Here is a 26,445-nt window from a genome sequence, read left to right on the forward strand (position 1 = left end):
GAAAAATTATTTTTAAGTTGTGATATATCCATGATTTTCTCTCATAAAATATAAGTAGTCTTTCACTTAAAACATATAAAGACAGAATATTATAAATTCTATAAAGTAAGTTTTGACATGGTCATGAAATTGATCAATATAAAGGAGCATCTTTGAATAAGAGAAATTAAAACATTATGAACTCTTTTTTAACCACTTGTTTAACAGGAACTTTTTGGTATTTAGAGTATTAAATCTCATTAAATTATCCCTTTTAGTTGGCCTTCCTTTGTAATAGATGCTTCTTTCATTAAAGAAATAATCTATTATTTGCCCACAGAATCTCATATCCTAGACTTTGGGAAATAAATCTACTATTTTGCCCAAACAGAAAAGGATTTTACTTTTAATATCAAACTTAGTCTTATTTGAGCTTTAATAATTGTCATTTATCTATATTACCGAGACATTCTAATAGTTTTTAGTATCTTGGAAGTAGAAGTTTTATATTGTTATATTAGCTTAACTGAGGATTCTACATTTAGCAATAGCTTGCAGCATTGACCTTTAGAAAGTAGCAATTTAAAAACAATGTATTCTTTCTAGAGAATACCTAATGGACTTATTTATATTAATTGGTTTTTCTTTTACATCTAAAACTGTCTTTCTCAAAGTTTCTGTAAAAAGACAGGCATATGCCCAGATAGCAGCTCTTTTTTCCTCCATTTGAGTTTAGAATGATAATGAAATCAGACAGTTAAGAGAAACAGAGGTAAAGACAATCCAGAAGAACAGAACCCACTGGAGATAATGATGACCGGCTTGGACACGTCAGCTCTAAGAGCAGCCAGGGAGAAAATCAAATCCTAAGTTAAACGATCCATCAGCTCCCTTTCTTAATGAGAAATAAGGCAGATACACAACACAATAACAACCTTAGGTAATCCAAACTTTGTCAACTTGGTAATGTATTGGAAAACAAATCTGATCTCCTGGCCTCTGAAGAAAAACCAAAACCTGGCTCAAAAGGTGACTTACTAGATTGATAAATATTATGCTATTCAGAGAGGTGGCATTTAATATATTCATTTACATACTATAGCGCTTAAAAGTAAACATTTAGGGGAGCTCTGGTGGCTTAGTGGCAAGAAGCTGCACTGCAATCCCAGAGGCGCACAGTTCGAATCCACCAGATGCTCTGCCAGGGAAGGAGGGACAATCTCCTCCTGTACTAGTCAGATCTGATTTGACGGTACACACAAATAATAAAATAAAAATTTTTTTAAAAAAGTAAACACTTATGATTTTTTTAATTTTTGTTTTGTCTATTTTGTACACTGTTTCAAATTTTCAGGAATTTTCTTTTTTTTCTGTTATTATTTAGACCTTTCCTGATAGATAATTGGCGTGCCTTACAATTCACTAATCATCATAATCAATTTTATACCATTTTCAGTTACCCTGCCAAAAAAAACCTTATTCCCCTATACTTCTGGTCGTGGTACATCCAGTTCGTTTACTCCCACCAGCCCTATGCAGCCACTAATCTACTTTCTGTCTCCGTGGTTTTGACTATTCTAAATATTTTAAATGCAGTCATACAACATGTGGTACTCTGTGTCTGTCATTTTTCCATTAACATATTTTCATGGTTCATCTGTGTGTGAATATATTATATTCCTTTTTATGGGAAAATACCCTCTCATTGGATGATTATGCTACTTTTTATTGTTGTTATTCACCAGATACTGGATTTTGATCATTTCTGCCTTTTGAATATTATAAATTGGGTGCAAGAAGCATTTGTATACAAATTGTTATGTGGATAAATACTTTCATTTCTCTTGATAGACACCTAAGAGTGAAATTGCTGGGTCAATTGGAGATATTGTGTTTAATCTTCTGACAAATCACCATTTTCCAAGCCAGTTGAACCATTTCATTGTATTACCAGTCATACTGGAAGTTCTGGTTTCTCTACATTCTGTTAAGACTTGTGATTATGTGATTTATTCTAATCATCCTAATGTGTGTAAAGTGGTTACAGTTAGTGTAATCTCACTATGGTTTTGATTTCCTTGATGACAAATGATATTGAACATCTTTTCATGGGCTTATTGGGTATTTAGATATCTTCTTTAGAAAAAAATGAATATTCATATTGTTACCTCACATTTTTAACTGGATTATTTGGTATTGTATTATTATTACTGCTAAGCTTTACTAAACTCTGTTAGCATAGTCTGTAGAGAGTTGTGTGGCTAATTCAAAGGTGGCACCTCTCTGATAGTTCAGACCCACCAGTGGCTTCAAGGGAGAAAGATGGGTGATCTCCGTCCATGCAATTTACAGCCTGGGAAAGCTTGCTAGAGTTGAGCTGTGCGTTGATTCCACAGGACAACAATGAATTTAAACTTTTTTTTTTAAGCTTTACAAGCTTTTTACATATTCCAGATACACATCTCATAGAAGATAAGTGATTTTCAAAATTTTTCTTCCTTTCTGTAGCTTGTCTTGTCAACTACATACTTAATGTCTTTATATTTAAGTGGATTTATTATATTTTGTGTGTGGTTGGGTCTTGCTTTCTAATCCAATCATATGATCCAGACCTTTTATTTTACATGTTAAAACTCTTCACATTTCCTTTGATTATTGATATGATCAGGATTAAGTTCCCTATCTTGATACTTGTTTTCTGTCTGACCCGCATGTTCTTTGTTGGCTTTTGCTCTTTCTTCTTTTATAAAAATTTGTATATTTTATGATTCTGTTTATCTTCCTTGCTGACTTATTTAGTAACGCTAAAATAACTTTAACACATTGATGGAAATAACGGCTATAAATGTGTTTCTAAGCGTTTCTAAGCAAGGTCGCAATTTAAAAGTGTGTGGCAACATGTTAAAGGAATTCTGGTGTAGTGGACTCTGGCAGGTTACATTGCTAACTCAAAGATCCGACATCATCTTTAGTGGTTCGAATCCACCAGGGGCTCTGGTAGGAAAATGAGGAATGTCCTCACCTTGTGAGTTAGTCTCATAAGCCCAATGAAGGATCACTATGAATCTGAACTTACACAGTGGTACTAAATTTTGAGTTTCTGACCAAAATAACTAAGCCTTTATTTCACTATTTTAGTAAACGTTTAGGGTGGCACCTCTCTGACAATTCAAATCCACTTTGAGAAAAATAAGTAGCCTCTTTCCCTGCAGTTTCAGCCTCTGCAAACCTGCTGGAAGGTCTTCTATTAGTTAGTTAGTTCCAACTCTGGCAAAATTATTCTGCTTCACTTATGCTTTAAGGACCCAAACCCTCTATTTCCCATGTTCAGGCCATGGTGGTATTAACCTCAAAGTGTGTTGATGTGTTGGCGGTTTGGTTTGTTGTTTGTTTGATTGATTGTTTGGTCTTGAAATGGTGTTGTTTATTCCCATTTTTTTAAACGGTTAAATGGATTTAAATGCTAAAAGAAAACTTTTATGTATTTTCCTGCATATTTACATTTTAAGTATTCTTCATTATGTATGTGTTCATCTGCTGTCATTTTCCTGATAGACTTCCTTAACGTTGTCTATAGTGCCATATAGATAATTACACATTCAGTTGTGCTTCAGGGCTGTATCCTTTCTCCATACTTATTAAGTCTGTGTGCTGAACAAATGATTCAAGATGGGACTATATGAATAAGAATGTGGCATCAGGATTAGAGGAAGACTCATCAAAACCTGTGTTATGCAAATGACACACCCTTGCTTACTAAAAGTGAGAGGAACTGAAGCTCTTGCTGCAGAAGATCAAGGGCTACAGTCTTCAAAATTAATTACATTTCAACATTAAGAAAACAGAAATTCTCACAACTGGACCAATATGCAGGATCATGATAAATGGAGATAAGATTAAAATGTCATCAACATCATCTTGTTTGGATCCACAATTAATACCTATTGTACCAGCAGTCAGGAGATCAGAAGACATATGTCTGTTGTTGTTGTTATGTGCCATCGAGTCGCTTGCGAATCATAGCGACCCTGTACAGGTACAACAGCCTTAAACCCTGCTCTGTCCTGTGCCAATCGCACTGTCTCTGACACATGCATCCTGATTACCCCAGTCACTGAATCAATCCACCTCATAGAGGGCCTACCCCTCCTATGCTGTCCTCCACCCTACCAAGCATGATGTCTCTCTCCAAGGACTGGTCCCTCCTTATAACATGTCCGAAGTATGTTAGACGAAGCCTCAGAATCCTTGCCTCCAAGGAGCCACCCAGTTTAACCCTTTCCAGGATGAATCTGTTTATTTTCCTAGCTATCTATGGTACCCTCAATACTCTTCTCCAGCACCACAGTTCAAAGACATCAATTCTCCTTCTGTCCTTCTTAGTCATTGTCCAACTCTCTGATGCATAACAAGTGATAGCAAAGACCATGGCCTGTATCAGACGCACCTTAGTCTCCAGAGAAACACCATTGCTCTTCAGTACTTTGGAGAGGTCCCTAACCACAGACTTTCCCATGGCAATATGTCTTTTAATTTCCTGGCTACTAGTGTTTCCTGGCCAAGTGTGTTGACTGTGGAGCCAGGCAAACTAAAGGTGTGAACAATCTCAATCTCTTCACCATCCATCCTGATGCTGCCAATTGGCCCAGTGGTGAGAATCTTTGTCTTCTTGACATTGAGCCTCAATCCATATTGGAGGCTGCAGTCTTTGACCCTCTGCAGCAAGCGCTGCACGTCCTCCTTAGTTTCAGCAAGCAGAGTTGTGTCATCTGCATAACACAGATTGTTGATCGATCTTCCACCAATCTTGACCCCCATTTCTCCTCATAGAGCCCAGCCTCCCAGATAATCTATTCTGCACACAGGTTGAATAGGTATGGAGACAGGACACATCCCTGGCATACACCCTTCCTAATTTTGAACCATGAAGGGTTTCCTTGTTCTGTTCTGACGACTGCTTCTTGGTCCAAGTATAGGTTTCTCATTAGTACGATCAAGTGTTCTGGTATTCCCATTCTCCTCAGAGTCAGCCACAGTTTGTTACGATCCACACAGTCAAACGCCTTTGCATAGTCAATGAAACACAGATAGACATTCCTCTGGTATTCCTTGCTTTCAGCTAAGATCCATCTAACATCAGCTACAATATCCCTAGTACCATGACCCCTTCTAAACCCAACCTGGACTTCTGGCAGTTCTCTGCTGATGTGCTGTTCCAGTCATTTTTGGATAATCATCAATAGAATCTTGCTTGCATGTGAAATCAACGATATTGTTCTATAGTTCCCACACTCTGTTGGGTTACCTTTCTTTGGAATGGGAACAAATATCGATCTCTTCCAGTCAGTTGGCCAAGTGGTTGTTCTCCAGATTTCTTGACACAACTTGGTGAGCACGTCCAGGGCAGCATCTGTTAGCTGAAATATGTCAGTTGGTATACCATCTATTCCTGGGGCTATTTTGCTATTTCCTTCAAAGCAGCCTGAACTTCTTCCTTCATCACCATATAGCATTTGAAAAATCTGCTGTCCAGGACCTTGCCAAGTCCTGAAGAGCAGAGGTGTCAGGTTAAAGACTAAGGTGTGCCTAATTCAAACTATGAGTTTTCCAGTCACTTGTTATGCATCTGAGAACTAGACAAGTTAATAAAGATGACAGAAGAAAGATCAATGCATTTGAGTTCTACTGTTGGAAAAGATTACTGAATACCCCATGGACTGACAAAATATTGGACAGATATGTCTTGTGGAAAGTGTAGCAAAGGTGCTACATGGAGACAAGGATGGTGAAGCTTTGGCTCATGCACTTTGAACTTGTTGTTAGGAAAAGCTATGCCTTGGAAGAGTCATCATCCTTAAAAAGGTGGAGGGTCGATGCCAGAACCAGGGAACTGGTGGCACTCCTGCGCCAGGGAGCAGCACACCGAGGAACGATGCTCCTACACACAGGGGAGCAATGCACCAGGGAGCCATACTGGAACTTGAGTGAGATGCTTTATGGGGAGTCACTGCTGTTTGGCTGGATCACGTGGGACACCTTTAACTCAATCTGAAGGAAGTAAGAGAGCTGGAGCTTGTTCTTGAAGGGAAAAACCAAGGCTTCCTGGTTTTCCAATCAAGTCTCTATGCTCCACCTTGCATCTCCTCACATTCAATCCATCACCTGCCTTTAGCCTACAGCATCTTGGGCTACCCTAGCTGCAGCAGTTGTCTGACAGAGGAGGCTGCTTCCACAGGCCTTTTCACTACTAAACTGAAATGTTATCATCCCTTGGGTCAGAAGACAGAGAGAAACCCAGGCAGGGTAGTTGCCCCACCCTCTTCTGCAACAATAATTTAAGAACAAGAACCTGCTATTGCCTCAGACATGAAAAACTCTATGACAGCAATGTCATGTAGGAAGCAGGCTATCTCACCCCCTACACAAGCCCAAAACAAGCAAGATGCCATCCCAAAAAAGTAACACAGAATCAGTCAAAGCCACAAAGTCTAATGAAACTTCCTGACACAGAATTTAAAAGAACAATGATTGAATATTTTCAGTGGGTGGAAAACAATCTTGAAGAATTAAAAGACACTGCAAGCAAAAAGCAGGAGGACCTTAAAAAAATCCAAAACAATGCAGATAAAACAAACAAGGCATTAGGGGCTCTGGTAAAAAAAAAAAAGAAACCACAGTCCAAAATATGGGGACCAATGTTTCAGATGCTATCAACATGACGGAGGGACACATGAACAGAGTTGAAGAGATGGAACACAGAACCAGTAAAATAGAAGATAGTCACCACTGATCTGCTAGAGCAAAAAGCAGAATCAGAAAGGAAGGGGAAAGAAGAAAACAAGAATAATGTGGGACACCATCAAGACAAATAACATGTGAATAATCTGAATCCCAGAACAAGAAGCAACTAAAGGCACCAGAAAAGTTGTGGAAGAATTATTAGAGGAAAACTTTCTAGTCATAATGAAGAATGAGAGATTATATATTCAAGAAGCTGAGAGAACACCATATAGAATAGACCCCAAAAGAAAAATGCCAAGATATATCATAGTCAAATTTGCCAGAACCAAAGATAAGGAGAGAATTCTGAAATCACAAGGAAGAAACAAAAGGTAACCTATAAGGGAGAGCAAATAAAATTAAGTGCTGATTTCTCAGCAGAAACCATGCAAGCAAGAAGACTGTGGAATGACATATATCAAACACACAAAGAACACAACTGCTGTCAACCAAGAATACTGTTTTCAATGGAGAGAGGTTAAAGGCATTCCCCTTGAGAACAGGAAGTAGTCAAGGATGCCCACTATCACCACTCCTCTTCAGTATTGTATTAGAAGTCTTAGTGGTAGCATTAAGACAAAAGAAGGAAATTAGAGGTATCCAAATTGACAGTAAGGAGGTAAAATTATATGCACATGATATGACAGTATACTTAGAAAACCCTAAAGATTCTACAAGAAAATTACTGGACATAGTTGACCAATTCAGCAAATTGAAAGGATACAAGATCAACATAAAAAAATCAATTGGATTTCTCTCCAGTGACAAAGAGAATATAGAACTGAAGTTAAAAGTATAGAACTGAAGTTAAGAAAAATAATATCCATCACAATAGCTAATCACAAGATTAAATGTTATTATTGTTGTTGTCTTTATGTGCCATGAAGTTGCCTGCAACTCATAATGACCCTATGTACAACAGCCGTAAACACTGCTCTTTCCAATGCCAATCTCATTGTCTCCAACACACCTACCCCCATTACCCCAGTGACTAAATTAATCCATCTCATAGAGAGTCTTCCTCTCTTACGCTGTGCCTCCAACCCTCCCAAACATGATGTCCCTCTCCAAGGACTCGTCCCTCCTTGCTACGTTTTTACAATCACTTGCTATGCATCAGATAGCTGGACAGTGACTAGGGAGGACAGAAGGAGAATTGATGCCTTTGAGCTGTGGTGCTGGAGAAGAGTATTGAATATACGTTAGACTGCTAAGAAAATGAATAGGTTCACCCTGGAGAGGGTTAAACCAGGCTTCTCCTTGGAGGCAGGGATTCTTAAGCCTTGTCTGACATACTTTGGACATGTTGCAAGGAGGGACCAATCCTTGGAGAATGGTCGCTATGAGTTGCAGGCGACTCAACAGCACATAACAACAACAAAAACAGGACAGAGTGTAGAAATTATCAAACAATATCACGAATATCACATGCAAACAAGATTTTGCTGAAGATTACCCCAAAACAACTGGAACAGCACATCAGCAGAAAACTACCAGAAGTGCAGGCTGGGTTTAGAATGGGTCATGGTACTATGGATATTGTAGCAAATGTTAGATGGATCTTGGCTGAAAGCAAGGAGTACCAGAGGAATGCCTGCCTGTGTTTCCTTGATTATGCAAAGGCATAATTGACTGTGTGGATCAAAACAAACTGTGTCTAACTCTGAGAAGAATGGGAATCCCAGAACACTTGATTGTGCTAATGTGAAACCTATACTTGGAACAGGAGGCAGTTGTCAGAAGAAGGAAACACTGCATTGTTCAAAATTAGGTAGGTTGTACACCGGAGATGTGTCACATATCTCCATAACTTTTGCAGTCTATATGCAGAACACATTATTTGGGAGGCTGGGCTCTATGAGGATAAATATGGCATCAGGATTGGAGGAAGACTCATCAACAGTCTGCATTATGTAGAGGACACAATCTTGCTTGCTCAAACTGGGGAGGACCTGAAGCGCTTGCTGAAGAAGGTCAGGAACTGCAATCTTCAGTATGGATTGAGGCTCAATGTCAAGAAGACAAAGATTCTCACCACTGGGCTGATTGGCAGCATCATAATGGATGGTAGAGAGATTGAGATTGTTCACAGCTTTAGTTTGCTTGGCTCCACAATCAACACTCTTGGCACCAGCAGCCAGGAAATTAAAAGACATATTGCAGTCAGTTGGAAGCAGGAGTGGCATCCACTTCCATAAATAGCTTGCCTCCGGAAACCCTATGAACCTGGAGGAAGGATGGAGGTCACGCAAGTGTTGAGGACTTTTGTTCACAGATCACTATGAGTCGCCCACGACTCGACAGCACTTAACAACAACATAACAACATTGCAATGGGAAAGTCTGCTGTTTGAGACCTCTCTAAAGTACTGAAGAGCAACGTTGTCAGGCTGGAGACTAAGGTGCACCTGATTCAGGCCATGGTCTTTGCAATCACTTGCTATGAATCAGAGAGTCGGACAATGACTAGGGAGGACAAAAGGAGAATTGATAACTTTGAGCTGTGGTGCTAGAGAAGAGTATTGTTCATAGGGTTGCTGTGAGTCTTAGTCCACACTATGGCACCTAGAACACCAGATGAGTGTCAGGACAGGAATAACCCTTAATTCCCATGCACCGTTTCATTTTATCTTTTTACCAATAAAATGCTGTGCTGTAAATACCTGTCCACCATGAGTGTTCCTTCTGGCATTTGACACATCAGTAGCATAGCTTTCCGTATCACAGCAACCCACAAGTTACCACATGACAGCAAACTGACTAATGCCAAGTGACAGACTAAATGCTGTACTAATAACAATGATAAAAAAACTAAGAACAATGATTAAAAAAATCAACAATGTAGATACTTAGGCTATAAACTGATTACTCACATTGAAAAAGGGATTCTGGTCTTAACAAGATTATATAAACTGTGCAAGGTCACAATGCTGATACTTGACAGAGCCAGGATTTGAACCCATGGACTTTGGACAGTTGCTTATTTATTTATTTTGTGATCTGTCTCTAAATCTAAGCTCATAATCCACTATATGTATAAAATAGGGTGGAAAAGGAAAGACTACAAGAACTGCAACTCTTCTGTTATCTGAAATGCACTAGGCAATAACTTCCCTTCTGCTTCTGAGCACAGCTGAAATTCTATCATTATAGATTTGACTTGTAGCACTTGGGAATATTGATAGGTTTTGGTTTAAAAAGTCCAGTGCTTATGTGAAGAATGACACAGATCTAATGGGATAATGACAAGTTCAGGGTTGCAGTAACAACACAGAATCACAAACTATGAAGGAGCAGAAAAAGGAGAGATGGACTTGGAAACTTGATGTTAGAGAAGAGAGAGATCCGCAGTCAACTAGAAGACATTTTTGCCAAAAGCAACTGACAAAGAGTGGTGGTGGTGGTGGTGTACCGTTGAGTCACAATCAACCCATAGTTGGCCCTCCATCAAGTTTTCATAGACAGTAAATCGCTCAGGAAAAGATTGTCCATTTTTCTCCCACGAGCAGCTGGTGGGTTTAAACCACATGCCTTCGGGATTGCAGCACAGCTTCTTACCACTAGGCCACCAGAGCTCAATAAAGACTAACCAACAATTTAAACTTGACTATCTGGAATCTCTTTTTCCATTTTTAAATGATCCTGGAAGTATTAAAAGAAGATGGAAGGAATATACTGAGTCATTGTATCGAAAGGAATTGGAAGACACAGAAGAATTTCATGAAACAACATATGAGCAAGAGCCTATGGTGATGAAAGAAGAATTTTAGGCTGCTTTGAAGGACATGGCCAAAAATAAGGCTCCAGGAATAGATGGTATACCAATTGACATATTTCAGTTAACAGATGCTGCCCTGGACGTGCTCACCAAGTTGTGCCAAGAAATCTGGAGAACGACCACTTGGCAAACTGACTGGAAGAGATCGATATTTGTTCCTATCCCAAAGAAAGGTGACCCAACAGAATGTGGAAACTACAGAACAATTTCACTGATTTCACATGCAAGCAAGATTTTACTGAAGATTATCCAAAAACGACTGGAACAGCACATCAACAGAGAACTACCAGAAGTCCAGGCTGGTTTCAGAAGGGGTCGTGGTACTAGAGATATTGTAGCTGATGATAGATGGATCTTGGCTGAAAGCAGGGAATACCAGAGGAATGTCTATCTGTGTTTCATTGACTATGCAAAGGCATTTGACTGTGTAGATCATAACAAACTGTGGCTGACTCTGAGAAGAATGGGAATCCCAGAACACTTGATCGTTCTAATGCGAAACTTATACTTGGACCAGGAGGCAGTCGTCAGAACAGAGCAAGGGAACACTGCATGGTTCAAAATTGGGAAGGGCGTACGCCAGGGATGCATCCTATCTCCATATCTTTTCAACCTATATGCAGAACAGATTATCCGGGAGGCTGGGCTCTATGAGGAGAAACGTGGGGTCAAGATTGGTGGACGATTTATCAACAATCTGCGTTATGCGGATGACACAACCCTGCTTGCTGAAACTGAGGAGGACCTGAAGCACCTGCTGCAGAGTGTCAAGGACTGCAGCCTACAATATGGATTGAGGCTCAATGTCAGACAAAGATTCTCACCACTGGACCAATTGGCAGCATCAGGATGGATGGTGAAGAGATTGAGATTGTACACAGCTTTAGTTTGCTTGGCTCCATAGTCAACAGTCTTGGCACCAACAGCCAGGAAATTAAAAGGCACATTGCCATGGGAAAGACTGCTGTTAGGGACCTCTCCAAAGTGCTGAAGAGCAGTGGTATCTCTTTGGAGACTAAGGTGCGTCTAAAACAGGCCATGGTCTTCTCATTCACTTGTTATGCATCAGAGAGTTGGACAATGACCAAGGAGGATAGAAGGAGAATTGATGCCTTTGAGCTGTGGTGCTGGAGAAGAGTATTGAGAATACCATGGACTGCTAGGAAAACAAACAGATTTGTCCTGGAAAGGGTTAAACCGGGTGGCTCCTTGGAGGCAAGGATTCTGAGGCTCCGTCTAACATACTTTGGACATGTTGTGAGGAGAGACCGGTCTTTAGAGAGGGACATCATGCTTGGGAGGGTGGAGGGACAGTGCAGGAGGGGAAGGCCCTCTATGAGGTGGATTGATTCAGTGACTGGGATAATTGGGATGGGAGTGTCAGAGACAGTGTGATTGGCACAGGACAGAGCGGAGTTTAGGGCTGTTGTACATAGGGTCGCTATGAGTCGCAGGCGACTCGACGGCACATAACAACAACAACAACAACAACAATCTGGAATCTCTTAGTGGCACATATGACTAAGCACTTGCCAACTAGCCAAAGAATTGGTGTTGCAGACCCATGAAGACACCTCTCAGAAGACAAATGTGTCTTCTAAAGGTGACAGCCTTGAAAACTCTGAAGCACTGTTCAACTGTGACATTCATGGGTCACCATGAGTCAGAATTGCTTTGATAATAGGTAACAACATTTATATGGCAAAGTACAATAATGTATTTTAAAGTACAATAATATTTTAATACAGTTCCACTGAAAACCATCTGCTTTGATTCTAGGAAATGCAAAACTGATGGAAGCTATACTACATTGCTTTTTTTCCCCCTTATAGCAATCAACAGGCTTTTTTACTGGAGAATGTCCCTTGTAATAATGCAAGCTGTGAGGACGCACACCGTATGTTTAAAATCTACTGGGACCTGTCGAACCTAAATCAGATTGAGGATGCTATGGTTGCCACCTTCTTTGATATTTATGAAGATGTGAGTACAGAGGTTTTATTCATTTGAAGATTTTATTTCCATTTACCTTATCTCACTTGATGTCTCACTTTCCACTTCACCGTTTGACCAGAAAATGTTCATGAGATGATGATAGATGTGTTCATTAAAGATAGTCCTTTTTAATGTAAAAGACAAGGGGAATAAATGTATTGACTTACCATTGGTTGATTGATACAGTAAAATATAAAAATGCTCTTTTTCTTGTTCTGTGCATATTTGGATTACTAAAGAATCATGATCCAAGACCGTAAATTTGTATGCTCAGCACTAGAAAAAAAAATCAAATCAAATAGGACTGTGGATTTTTATATGATAGATGAAGGAATTCAGTATTCTCATTTAACGTTATGAGCTCAATTTTGCTAGTACCCTTTAAGTTAACTCTAACTCAGTGTGACTCCATATACAACAACAAAATCATTGTCCTCTGCAGTGCTGTTTTAATGATTTTAGCATGCAGAGCCCATTGCCCTTCTCACGCTGTATTTGGAATGCCTCCAACCCAGAGGCTCATCCTCTAGCACCATTTCAGATATACAATTCTCATCTCATTAATCCTTCCCTCTTGAATCCTACTTTTCAGGCCAAGTTCATTGTAATCCTTTGGGGTTTTTTTTATTTGATAATTTTGAAGAGTAAATTACCAGGCCTTTCTCCCTACTCTGGAAGGTTTGCTGAAATCTGTCCTCAATGGGTAACTCTGCTGACATTTGAAATACCAGCAGCACAGCAAAGCCCAGGCTGCCACAGTAGAGGAAACTCACTGGTAGGTGGTGGTAACTATTGCCACAGATACCTGTGCCTGGTTATGTTGTAAAACATTCTCCAGGCTCACTTTCCCCTTTTGTAAAGTGAAAAGAATTGATGCCTTTGAGCTGTGGTGTGGGAAAAGAATGCTGAACATCCCATGGGCTGCCCAAAGAAAAACAAGTATGTCTTGTATAGGATGCACCCAGAGTGTTCTTTGGAGGCAAAAATAATGAGGCTTTGCCTCACAAGCTTTGTGCATGTTGCTAGGAAAGAGGGCTTGGAGAGGGACATAAAGACCAGAAGAGTAGAGGATCGGTGAAGGAGAGGAAGACGCTCAACTAGGTGGATTGATACGATGAGTGTCACAATGGACTTTAATGTGTCAAAAGTGTGAGAATAGAGCAAGATAGGAGAAGGTACAGATCTGTTGTTCATAGGGTCACACTCAATTCTACAGCACCCAGAAATAACAACCAATAAGTGAAAAGACAGTTTGTCACTCAACTTGTTGGGAATGTAGATAATGGCTTTCGGGGTGGAGGCGGGGAACTTATTCAATTCCACAGGCAATATATGGCAAAATAATGATTATTTTTTAAATGTAAATACCAACCAGGATAGTTATATGTCTTCCTCTCCTGATTTGAGATTTGTGTTGCTTTTTTTGAAGCACCTGATCCTCAGTTAAATGAATGAGCCATATTATTTTCCTCAATTTCTCCTATATTATGTCATATGGCATTTCATTGGCATTCCCAGGACAAAAAAAAAGTTAGCAAAATTGATCACAAATCAAATTTTTATTTCTGTACATCAAAAGTATCATAAATAAAATTGAAAACATTTTCCATCTGAGAAATAAACTTGCTATGAAAAAGTCATTCTCCTTAATATAAAAAGAGCTCATGCAAAATGATTGGCATCACTAAAAACACATAGTAAAAAAAGAATAGTCAATTTACAGAGAGTTTTGAAAAACCGCACATATATACAAAAGGTTATCATATGAAAAATCATCAGACTGATTAAAGAGTGAAAGGAAAGTAATTTAAATGTGCATGGCTCTTTGGCAGGAAGGGGAACAAATGGAATTTTTCTTCATTTATTAGGAAAAACAACCTCAAAACCCCTGTAGTATGCAGTTGTGGCAAGCACAGGCAGGCTGTGCCAAAAAGGACGAGTTGTCATTGAAGTATTTCAGAAAGTAGCATATAATTCAGCACTGTTGGTATTAAAGAAAGAACTCTAAGCTGCACTGAAGGCATTAATGAAAAACAGATCCCCAAGTAATGATGGGCTGTCAGCTGAGATATGTCAACAAACAGATGCTCTGGTGGATGTGTTCACTTGTCTACACCTAGAAATGCAGAAGACAGCTGCTTGGCCAACTAACTGAAAGAGATTTGTAATTGTGCCATTCAGAAAGAAAAAGTGATAAATGATGAAAAGATCAAGCAACGTTAATATCACATGCAAGTAAAATTGTGCTGAAAATAATTTTTTTAAAAAATAGTTATAGCAGTACCTTAACAGAAACTGCCATAGATTCAAATTGTATTCAAGAAAGAACATGGAAGGAAGACAAAGGTATCCTTGCTGATGTCATACAAATACTGTCTGACAGAATTCCAGAAACATGTTCAACTTTCCAGTGGATCATAAAAAAATTATGGATAACAAGAATGGGAAATCCAGAACATTCATTTGTACTGAAATATATACTGCATTGAAACAGATGAGGGAGAGAACTGTTTAAAAGGAATATATGATTAGGTATTATTGTCATGACAAGAGTCCAGAATAAGAGCTGCGTAGTAAAGTCGACTTGGGGGTGGGGATTTTCCCCCCCTTCAAGGAGAAGAACTAACTGGGAGGAGAGGTGAGTAGGGAGGAAAGTGTGCAATAGTGTATGAATGGAAATTCAAAGTCTCTGTAAACTTTCTTTAAAATTTAATTTGAAAATAAGAAAGAAAGAAGTCTGTATGTGGACCACAGCACAATGTGGACCAGTAACACACGGGTATTGTGTGTTTAAAACCTGAAAATATGCATCAGGGGTTATGCTTTCACCACACTTAGCCAGTAGCCTAAGGAATTCCAGAATTCTAGACTATATAATAAAGAATGCATGTGGCATCAGAATTAGGGGGAGGCTCATAAACAACTTGTGATGTGCATATAGCCTTGCTTGCCAAAAGCAAAGGGGACCTGACATTTCTGATGAAGCTTAAAGCTGATAATCTTCAGTATTAATTGTTGTTGTTGTGTGCTGTCGAGTTGCCTGCGACTCATAACAACCCTAAACCCTGCTCTATCCTGTGCCTACTTTATTGTCTCCAACACTCCTACTCCTATTACCCCAGTCACTGATCAATCCGTCTCATCGAAGGTCTTCCTCTCCTGCACTGTCACTCCCTCCTCCCAAGGAAGACTTGCCTCTCCAGGGACTGATCCCGTGTTACAACATGTTCAAAGTATGTCAGACAAAGCTTCAGAATCCTTGCCTCCAAGCAGTAGCCTGGTCTCACCCTCTCTAGGATGAACTTGTTTCTCCAACATCACAGCTCAAAGGCATCAACTCTCCTTCTATCATTCCTAGTCATTGTCTAGCTTTCTACTAATAAGGTCATCATCATAAGTGGGAAAAGGTTTGAAGTTGTCAAAGATTCTTTTTTTCTAGTCTATATAATAAACACCCTCTGTAGCAGTGGCAATGAAGGAATAAAAGGGTATATTACAGTGGGAAATGTGGGTTATAAATGACTTTAGGGAATTAAAGATCAAAAACATCACTTTGAGAACTAATGTCCTCCTGGACCATGCCATGGTGTTTTCAGTCATTTTATTGGCATGTGAAAGCCAAACAGGAAGTAAAGACAACCAAAGAAGAATCAGTGACTTTGAATGAAAGTGTTGGTGAAAATACCATGTGGAGAAATTATCAAACTATATCGTTAATATCACCTGGAAGCAAAATATTGCTGAAGATCATCCACAGATGGCTGGAACAGTAGTACATTGACAGGGAACCACCAGAAGTTCAAGCTGACTTTAGAAGAGGTCATGCGTAGCACCTGGGATATTACTGCTGATGTCAGATGGATCCTGACTGAAAGCAGAGAATATCAGAAGAATGTCTGTCTCATTTTAATGACCATTCAAAGGCAATTGACTATGTGGATCACAACAAACTATAGCTAACATTCAGAAGAATAAGAATTCCAGAACACTTAAATGGTGCTTGTGCAGAATTTATACCTAGATTAAGAACTGTGTCTGAACAAAGCAAGGCAACACTGCATAGCCTAAACTCAGGAAGAGTGTGCATAAGGGATATGTCCCTTCTCTATACCTAGTCAGTGGCTCTGATGAGCAAATAATTCATGAAGCTGAACTCTTTGAAGATGAATGTGGCATAAGGATCAGGAAAAGATCATAGCAACTTGTGTAGATGACACAGCCTTGCTTGCTGAAAGGGAAGAGGCCCTGAAATGTTTGTTACAGAGGAACAGACTACAGCCAGTCTTCAATACAAATTGCATCTCAACATCAAGAAAACAAAGGTCCTTACCACTAGGCCAATGGGCAATATCAGCTAAATGGAGAAAAGATCCAAAGTTTCATTGATTTCATCTTGCTTAGCTCCACAGTCAACACCCATGGTACCAGCAGTCAGGATATCAGGAAACATAATGCTATCAGCAAGTCTGTTATCAGTGACCTTCCCAAAATACTGAAGAGAAATGACATTGTTTGAAGACTAAGGTGCACCTGTTTCAAGCAATAATCTTTTCCATTACTTGGTATGCATATGTGAGCTGGAAAATTAATATGGGTAACAAAAAAAGGTATGCCTTTGAACTGTGGTGTTGGAAAAGAGTACTGAATATCCCACAGACTACCAAAATAACAAGTAAACATGTCTTAGAAAAGGTGCAACCAGAGTGTTCCATGAAGGCAAGAATGATGAAGCTTCATCTCTCATACTTTGGACATACTGCTAGGGGAGGCTATTCCTTGGAAAGAGATGTCATGCTCAGAAAGGTGGAGGGTCAACAAAAGAAAGGAAGATACCCCCCCCCCCCCAGTGAGGTGGATTGATATCGTGGCTGCAGCAATGGGCTCAAACGTGTTAGAGATGATGAGGATGGCACAGGACAGGACAGAGTTCAGGGCTCTTGTTCATAGGGTCACTACAAGTTGTACTCAAATCAACAGACTACTCCTGACAACAACATACCATGCATTTCCAGAAGAACAAGCAAATTTATCTTGAACGAAGTACAGTTAGAATGTTCCTAACGAGCAAGGGCGGTGTGACTTCACCTCAGATACTTTGGACCTGTCATTAGGAGAAACACAATTTGTGCTGCCATTGCAAAAGAAGGAAACCATCATGGTTGGGAAAGTAAAGGGAGAGCAAGAAAAAGAGGCAGACCCTTGGTACGAGGAATTGACACAGCCGTTGCAAAACTGAGAACAGATATAAGCAATTAGTGTACAGATGCAGTAGGACTAGGCAGTGTTTTCTTGTTGTAACTGGTTTGGAAACTGCTCCGTGACACCTGACAAGAACGAGCAGCAGATCAAAGGATCTTTCTCTAATAAATAGAAATTATTTGGCATCCCATTTCACTTACCTTTAAAAATTTAGTAAATGGAAATTGAAAAAAATCTGTTTGGGAAAACAATGTATTCTAATTTTGTAAATAAACTGGTATAATAATTAATAAAAAAAGAAAAAATTTTGTTATGTAAAAAGATTAAACAAAAGTATGACTGAAAGAAAATAGACTAAATGCTAACAATTCAACACTTCTCTCCAGAGACTGAAATTGGATATGCTCCTCATTTTGTTGATAGTTCCTTATTCAGAGTGATTTATTTTTAAAATAGAAGCCTTTTATTAAACATCAGTCTGGTAGATTGTAGCAATTTTGTTTTCTTTTTTCTAGGGTATTTTGGATATTATAGTCCTAAGTAAAGGACATAGAAAGAATGATTTTGCCATCCATACTCTGAAAAATAACTTTGAAGCAGATGCATATTTTGTTAAAGTCATTGGTGAGTATTTATTCCACATGTTTTGCTGTTAAAAAATCAACTCCTGTAACATCAGTTCCAACTTATGGGGACTCTGTATGTGGCCAAGTAGAACTATACTCCAGAGTTCAACAAGCTCAGTGACTAACTTCTCAGAAGTATATCACCAGACATTTCTTCTGAGGTACATATAAGTGTACTCTACCCAGGAACCTTTCCCTTCACAGCCACATTTGTTAAGCAACCAAGTATCTCTAATATTAACATTTAATTCTGTATCGCTTCTCTCTCTTTCCCCTCCTCCATGTCCCCATCTCTCTGTGTCTCTGCCACTCTCCTTCTCTGCTTTGAATTGTCCAGACAGTGAGGACCCACTGCTGCCAGCCCTCCAGATCAGGCCATGGACTGCAGTCCTATACACAGATCCTCTATTCAAAAGTCCAATTAACTTTCCCAATAAAGGTTTCATACTGCTTTCTTCTAGAGCCTTTCCATGAATGTCCATCACAGTAAGTTATCTCATCTCCTTAGCCTTCCTGATTCTGGAACAGTTAATTTCCTATTTTTCATTTAAAAGATGTATAGGCCTTAACATTCTGCTGCATGATCCTGTATTTCCTCATTACGCACCTCAGGCCATGCACTCTTTGCAGAAATCTCACTGGTTGGAATTAGAGAAGTGATGTGGTTCACTTCCTTGGAGGCACACAGACTTGGCCTGTGTCTCCACTGTAGTGTTTACTTTGATTGTTTGGCCTGCGTTCATAACCACTCGGTTTCAGTATTAATTCACCATCTTCCTCCTTTGTACTTCCTGATTAGTATATTGTATGGAGATGTTCTGATACTGTTCATTTTCCGAACACATTTCTGCCAACAAGCCTACATAGAAACCGTTGTCAAATTCTGCCTGAAAGCACTCTCCATATGACCTCTGTTTCCATCCTACTTGCAGCATGGTATGCTGAAAAACCGTTCACATTAACACAAACAGAACTCGGTATCTCTTCGACAGTAACTCCCGCCCGTCCTGTCCTCCTTCATGCCTCTGGCAACCACTAATAAACCTTGGTTTCTGGGCATGTACTTATTGTACATATTTTATTTAATTCAAATGGTACAATATTTGTCCTTCTGTATCTAATTTACTTTATTCAGTATAATGTCTGAAAGGTATATGCTCACTTTTATCAACACAAGTTCGACTCATTTGTTATTTGACAGCTTGTACTGCATTGTTCCGTGCTGTCAAGTCAGCTCTGACTACATCGAGCAGAATGGAGCTGCCCTATCCCATCCCCATCCTTTGGGAGTCGTCCTCTCTTTGACTGACCCTCTGCTTTTCTAAGCTTAATGTCTTTTTCCAGTGACTGGGCATAGTGTGCCCCAAAGGTGAACTGTCCCCATCCTTGTTTCTAAGCAGCACTCTGACTTCACTTTTTCCAAGAAAGATTTATTTGATCTTTTTGGCAGTCCATGATAGATTATAGGGAGTTCTTATCATTAAGTGATAAGGAGTTGTGCTGTCAGCCCAAAAGCACACAGTTCAAATCCGCAAACTGCTCCACAGGAGAAAGATGGGCAGCCTCTTCCCCTGTGATTAACTGCCTCTGAAAACCTGCTGGAGGGTGTGCTGTGTCGGTTCCAGCACAGCAGGACATAACAACAACCATGTCATATCCAGTATTCTTTGCCAACACCACGAAAATCCAAAGCCGCCAATTCCCCTTTGATCCTCCTTATTCATTGTCCTGTATTTGACTTACTTATGAAGCAATTGCAAATACCATGACTTGGTTCGACTCACTTTAGTCTTTGAAAGTAATATCCTTGCCCTTTATCACTTTAAATGGAATGTCACTATGAGTCTTAATTGAGTGGATTTGGGTTTTGTAACATATGACTGTCAATTCAATGGTCAAATTGTTCGTTCTCACTGTGAGGAGGAGGAGGTGCTTGAAGTTGGTCCCTGTATAATTCTGATGGGTTCTTTGGCACAGCAAGATATTCCAGGTTCATCTTGTACTCGCCCCTACCTTGGAATCAGACATTTCTCCAAGAAACCCTGGTTCCTTTTTATAGAAGATGATATTTAAAAACTAAGTTCAGGTACTCAGTGTTCTCTTTTCTGCTGGGCTGTCATTTCTTCAGAGGCTTTCCTTTCTACAGAACTAGGGAATACAAGTACAGAGTCACACATGTGTACAAATCTATCATTGCTTTTCTATCTGTGTATTTATAACAATACTTACACTTCCCATCTAAGACAAAACTGGGTTCTTTCTAATTCTTGATAATGTTTATAAGTATCTTTTTCTAGCAGTGGAAAACATGGCTCTCATTATCCCCAGTACTTTTATATTTAGTTGTTCATTGTAACCAGTTCCCATCCAGAATAGCCATTACATCTCCCTTCCATTCCTCATAATCATCAAATATTAACATCAAGTTGAAATAGCCACACTAAACTACTAAAGAGAGAAAGCAGTTCTCAATATGAACCAGAAGCATCACATATGTTATTATTTATTATTGATCACATGCCTGATCATTGGCAACCTCAGAAAATATATACATATGATTTAGGGTCTTCTGTCTCTCCTAGTATGATTTATTCATCTACAAGGTTGAATTTTTTTGTTTTCATCTAAAAAAATATAACCACAGTATCTTAGAGGTTAGGCCTCAGAAGGCAAGCTCCCAAGTCCAACCTACTATAGTATCTCCACCAACTTCTGCTGAAATACAACTTTGTCTCCTTCAAAGGGGCATTTCATTACTTCTGTATATTAATGGAGGGAGGGTGGTTTAGTGGTAAGGAATTGCACTGGGAACCCAAAAGCACATGGTTCAAATCCACCAGTCGCTCCAGAGGAGATAGTTGGGCAATCTCCTCCAGTATTATTATTGCCTCTGAAAACACACTGGAGGGTTAGCTGTGGGTCAGTTCCAACTCAGCAGTACACAGCAACAGCATGTATTAATGGGGCCCTGAGTTGGGCAGTTCCTGCACGCTTCTGCCAACCCAAGGTTTAAAAGTTTGAGTCTACCTTGGAAGTAAGAACTGGCAATTAATTCCTGAAAAGTCAGCCAGCGTATGCCGTATGAAACATCTTCACTCCGCCCTGCACAGGGTACCCATGCGCATTGCAATTGATGAGTGCAGTTAAGTGGTATGTATTGTTACTAATAGTTAACGTGCAAGAGTCCCTTAATAGGCATTTACCCTGTAAAAAAGATAAGTCCTAATAAGATTACCATCTGTAACTGTAATAGAATACCAGTAAGTGTATTATTGTCCCTCCTGAGGGAAAACAAACTTCTTGTTTCTTGCAAATAGTGAGGTAAATTACTTGAAAATAAAATGACATGTCTAAGGTTTTGTTGTTGATGTTCTATTTTTTTTTTAATGTAGCCCCATGAAGTGAGATTTGGAATAAAGAGTAAGATTGTCCACATGTTGTTCACAGTTGTTGAAAAGTTCGAACCCAAGAGACTATTGAAGATCTCTGACCTGAACAATTTATGAAAGAATCTCTTTTCTGTGGCCTCTTAGCCCATGTACGCTTTCTAAGCAGCATTGCATCCTGGGGAAAATTTCTCAAAGCATTGCTTGCTGAGATAGAAATACCCAAATTGTAGTGTCAAGAAGCTGCACTGCAATCCAGAGGTACATGGTTCAAATCCACCAGATGTTCTGCTGGAGAAGGAGGGGCAATCTCCTCCTGTACCAGTCAGATCCGATCTGACAGTACACACACAAAAAAATAATAAAATAAAATTTTAAAAAGTTAAAAAAAATAAATACCCAGTTTTGTGTTTGTTGTTGTGTGCCATTGAGTCAGAACTGACCCATAGCTGACCCTCCAGTGGGTTTTCAGAGGAAGTTAATCACACGGGAGGAGACTGCCCATCCTTCTCCCATTGAGCAGCGAGCAGACTCAAACTGTGTGCCTTTGGGATTGCAGCACAGCTTCTTACCACTAGGCCACTAGAGCCTCCTCTGGTTTGCTGTAGGAGGTTTTGGTTTTAGCAAACAGAATAACTTTGCACTGAAAATATTAACATACATATTAATGATGTACTTTGCAGAAAGGTCATGGGAAATAAGATACCGATTTAAAGCAATCATTTCGGGGGGAAATAACCTCCTCCTCGTTTTGAACTGCCCTTTCACTCTCTGCTTTGATTATTAGTTGTTGTTTGCCTTGGCAGATCCTTACTAGTCTGTAATTACCCTTTCAAGCCTGTCTGCAGTGTCCTAGTTGATTTTGCTCTAAAATTATTTTGTTATTCTAGTGCTCGAACCAGTGAATACTAAATGTCACTGTGTTTCAATTAGGGAAATTTAAGTACTTAAGCTTTTTATTTGTGCCCAGGCAAAGGTAAAACAACCTGGCTATTTATTGCTCTGCTTATTCCCACAACAAAACATCCCATACAGTACTTTTCAAACCCCTATACGAAGACTCTGATACAGGCCTTGGTCTTTGCTATCACTTGCTATGCATCAGATAGTTGGAAAATGACCAAGGAGGATAGAAGGAGAATTGATGCCTTTGAGCTGTGGTGCTGGAGAAGAGTATTGAATGTACGTACCATGGACTGCTAGGAAAACAAACAGATTCATCCTGGAAAGGGTTAAACCGGGCAGCTCCCTGGAGGCAAGGATTCTGAGGGTCCATCTAACATACTTTGGACATGACATAAGGAGGGAGAGGTCCTTGGAGAGGGACATCATGCTTGGGAGGGTGGAGGGACAGCACAGGAGGGGAAGGCCCTCCATGAGGTGGATTGATTCAGTGACTGGGATAATCGTTATGGGTGTGTCAGAGACAGTGCGATTGGCACAGGACAGAGCAGAGTTTAGGGCTGTTGTACATAGGGTCACTGTGAGTCGCAAGCAACTCGACGGCATATAACAACAACAACATACGAAGACTGTTCTGGAGGTGGTGGTGGTGGTGGTGGTCGTGGTCATGGTGGTTGTGGTGGTGGTGGTGGTCATAGTCGTCATGGTCATGATGGTGGTGGTGGTTGTGATTGTTATTAGGTGTCATTGAATCATCTGTGACTCATAGCAACCGTATAAACAACAAATCTAAATCTTGCTGTATCCTGCGCCATCCTCCCCACTTGTGATAAGCTTAAACTCACTGTTACAGAACTGTTGAAAGTCTAAGAACTGGCCCCTCCTGACGCTATGCCCAAAGGATGTGAGAAAAAACGTTCACCGCCCTTGCCTCTGAGGAGTATCCTGTACAAGACAGATTTCTTTTTCTTTTGACAAATCAAGGGATACTTGGCATTATTCTTTAACACCACAACTCAGAAGCATTGATTCTTCTGTTATCCTTATACAATCCAACTTTCAAATGCGTAGAAAGCAATTGAAAATAACCCTGGCTTAGATCAGACACACCTCCATGTTTAAACTGCCATCACGGATCTTTGGCACATTGGAGAGGTCTTTGACGGTAGATTTTTTTTTTCCTAGTGCAACCTGACTAGATTTCTTGACTGCTTATTACTAGAGATGTTCACTGCATATCTTTCTCCCACAGAGAAGCCGGTAGATTCAAACCACATGCCTTTGAGTTGGCAGCACAACGCTTTACCATTAAGCCACTAGGCCGTTGTTGTTGTTAGATGGCCATCAAGTTGAGTATGACTCATAGTGACCCTATGAACAGCAGACCTGAACCCTGTCCTATTCCGTGCCATGCTCATCATCTCTGACACACTGGAGCCTCTTGCTGCAGTCACGGTGTCACTCATTCCATCTCGTTGAGGGTCTTCCTCTCTTTCCCTGACCCTCCACCTTTCCAAGCATAGTGACCCTTTCCATGCTGAGCCTAGCAACATACCCAGAGTGTGAAAGACAAAGCTTTACCATCTTTGCCTCCTAGTAGCATTCTAACTGCATGAGAAAACATTTATTGGCAACTGAAATGAACAAGAAAGTGATAGACTTAACTGGAAAACAGGACAAACCAAAAGAGTTCTTACCTTCAAGAGACTTAAAATGGCAAACACCATTTTAGTGGATGGTAGATGGTGGGACCTGCCATGCACAGGTATGACCTGTTGAGCTTCCATTGTCCCTGTCAAGCCATTTTAGCACACCTGAGTTGTTCTGTTTACCTAAGGAAGTTTTACTTCACTTGTAACCATTTACATCTGTCCCATAATTATTATTGCCCCACTTCTAGAAAGTAGGCTTTTGCTATAAAATAGTAAATTCAGCCTTGGAGCACTCAATATTATGAGTTTTTCTGTTTTCCTTTGATTTGGTAATTCTTTTTTCTTTTCTTCACTAAATCAAAAAGTGATGAAATTTTTATTCTGTAGTCACTGGGGAAATTACATTTTTACACAGATTTAATAGACTACTGGTATGTTATACTAGTTCATAAGATATTATGGAGACTTAAAATGGTAATTTCATGGTGACATTTGTAGAAACGCCATCACAGTCTACCCTTTAACTTTTTTTATATGCAAGAAAGTATTATAGCATTATTTTTTATTCTTTAGTGAAGTTTTGGTTTGGTATTTCTTTTGCTTTCTGATTATAAAACTTAAAGACAAACTATTATAAAACATTTGAAAAGTCAAGAAATGTATACTTTTTAAAAAACAGCTCATATCTTTGGAAACAGTAGATTACTGATTATCTAGCACTAATTTCTTTTTGGAGTTATAAAAATATTACAGCATTTAACTGGGTGATGGATGTAAAGCCATGTGAATATACTAAAAGCTGTTAAAATTAATTGCAGGCTTGAATTACATGTTATGTGAATTAATGTTAATGAAAGTGTATTTTAAAATGCCACTCAAAAAGAACCTTTAGATAATGTATTTATATATTTATGTAATATTTTTGTATGTAGGAAATATAAGTCTAACTTTTTACTTCTTTATATTTTAAATTTTTTTTTTCTACAGCAAACTTGGACTTTAAAAATAGAGTAGATTAGTGGGTTTGGGGGACTGAGAGGGATGAGTGAGAAGTGATAAAGTGTACAGAATTTCTTTCTGAGATGATGAAATATTCCATAGTGGACTGTGGAAATGGTTTCACATCTTTGTCCCTTCCCCCAAAACAAACACAAACTGCTGTCAAGCCAGTTCTGATTCATGGTTGTCTGCATCTGTGTCTCCATTGAGTTTCAATCCTGTTGATCCCTATGGAAGGAAGCTGCTTATCTTTCTCTGCTGATTGATTTGAACTGCTGACCTTTTGATTAGAAGCAGATAAGGTAAAATGCCATATCAGCAGAGCTTCTTCACAGCCCCGCAGATATGCTAAAATCTGTTGAACTAACTATAATTTAAATGTATGAAAGCTGGGGTTTGTGTTTTTCCATAAAAGTTTTTAAAAGTGTGTACATATGCCAATACATAGCACACTCTTGTATGATGGATGCAGTTTTGGAAATCCAGAACTTCCTGTCACTATACTCCTGTGAACAGGATGTGGAAATTATTGAACAAAATCTGTAATCAATCTGAAAGTAAAATCATGCAGAAGATCTTTTAAAAAGGGTCAGAACATCAGTAGACAAATGCCAGAAATTCTAGCTGGATTCAGAAGAGTCCTTGGATGAGAGGTATTATTGATGTTAGAAGGATCATGGCTGAAAGCACAGATCCCCTGAAAGTGGTTAGTTGTGTTTTATTGACTATATGAAAACATTTTATGTGTGGTGTACTGAAGTGTGGATATCACTAAGAATGATTTATCCCAAAACACTTAATTGGGTTCATGCAAAACGTGTACATAGCCAAGAAGCAATTGTTCAAACAGGATACTGCGTGATATAAAATCAAGAAAGGTGTGCATTAGGATTTTATCCTTTCTCCATACCTATTCAAATATATTCTGATCTGATGAATAATATGACTTTAAGGCTAGAGAAATTATCAACACCTACATTATGCACATGACACAACCTTGCTTATTATCTAAAGTGAAGAAGACCTGAAGCCCTTACTTAAAATGATTCAAGGCTACAAGTATAGATTATACATCATCAAGAAAATAAAATTTTTCACCACTGCACCAAAATTCTTCACCACTACAACATTATAATAGAATATATATAT

General features: G+C 39.3%; 1 protein-coding gene across 2 annotated transcripts in view; it reads left to right on the plus strand.

The window, feature by feature from the left end:
• The window catches only part of ITFG1 (integrin alpha FG-GAP repeat containing 1), a 219,214-nt gene that overhangs the window by 149,803 nt on the left and 42,966 nt on the right, over positions 1-26,445 (plus strand). For both annotated transcript variants that reach the window (XM_006887816.1, XM_006887815.1), the window contains exons 11-12: positions 12,369-12,519; positions 18,246-18,354. In XM_006887816.1, coding sequence (XP_006887878.1) covers positions 12,369-12,519; positions 18,246-18,354 — 260 coding nt within the window. The remainder of the gene's footprint in view (positions 1-12,368; positions 12,520-18,245; positions 18,355-26,445) is intronic.

The sequence above is a fragment of the Elephantulus edwardii genome, unplaced genomic scaffold, assembly GCF_000299155.1.
Source record: "Elephantulus edwardii isolate Elephantulus edwardi_28Jun2011 unplaced genomic scaffold, EleEdw1.0 scaffold00062, whole genome shotgun sequence".
NCBI classification, from domain to species: domain Eukaryota; kingdom Metazoa; phylum Chordata; class Mammalia; order Macroscelidea; family Macroscelididae; genus Elephantulus; species Elephantulus edwardii.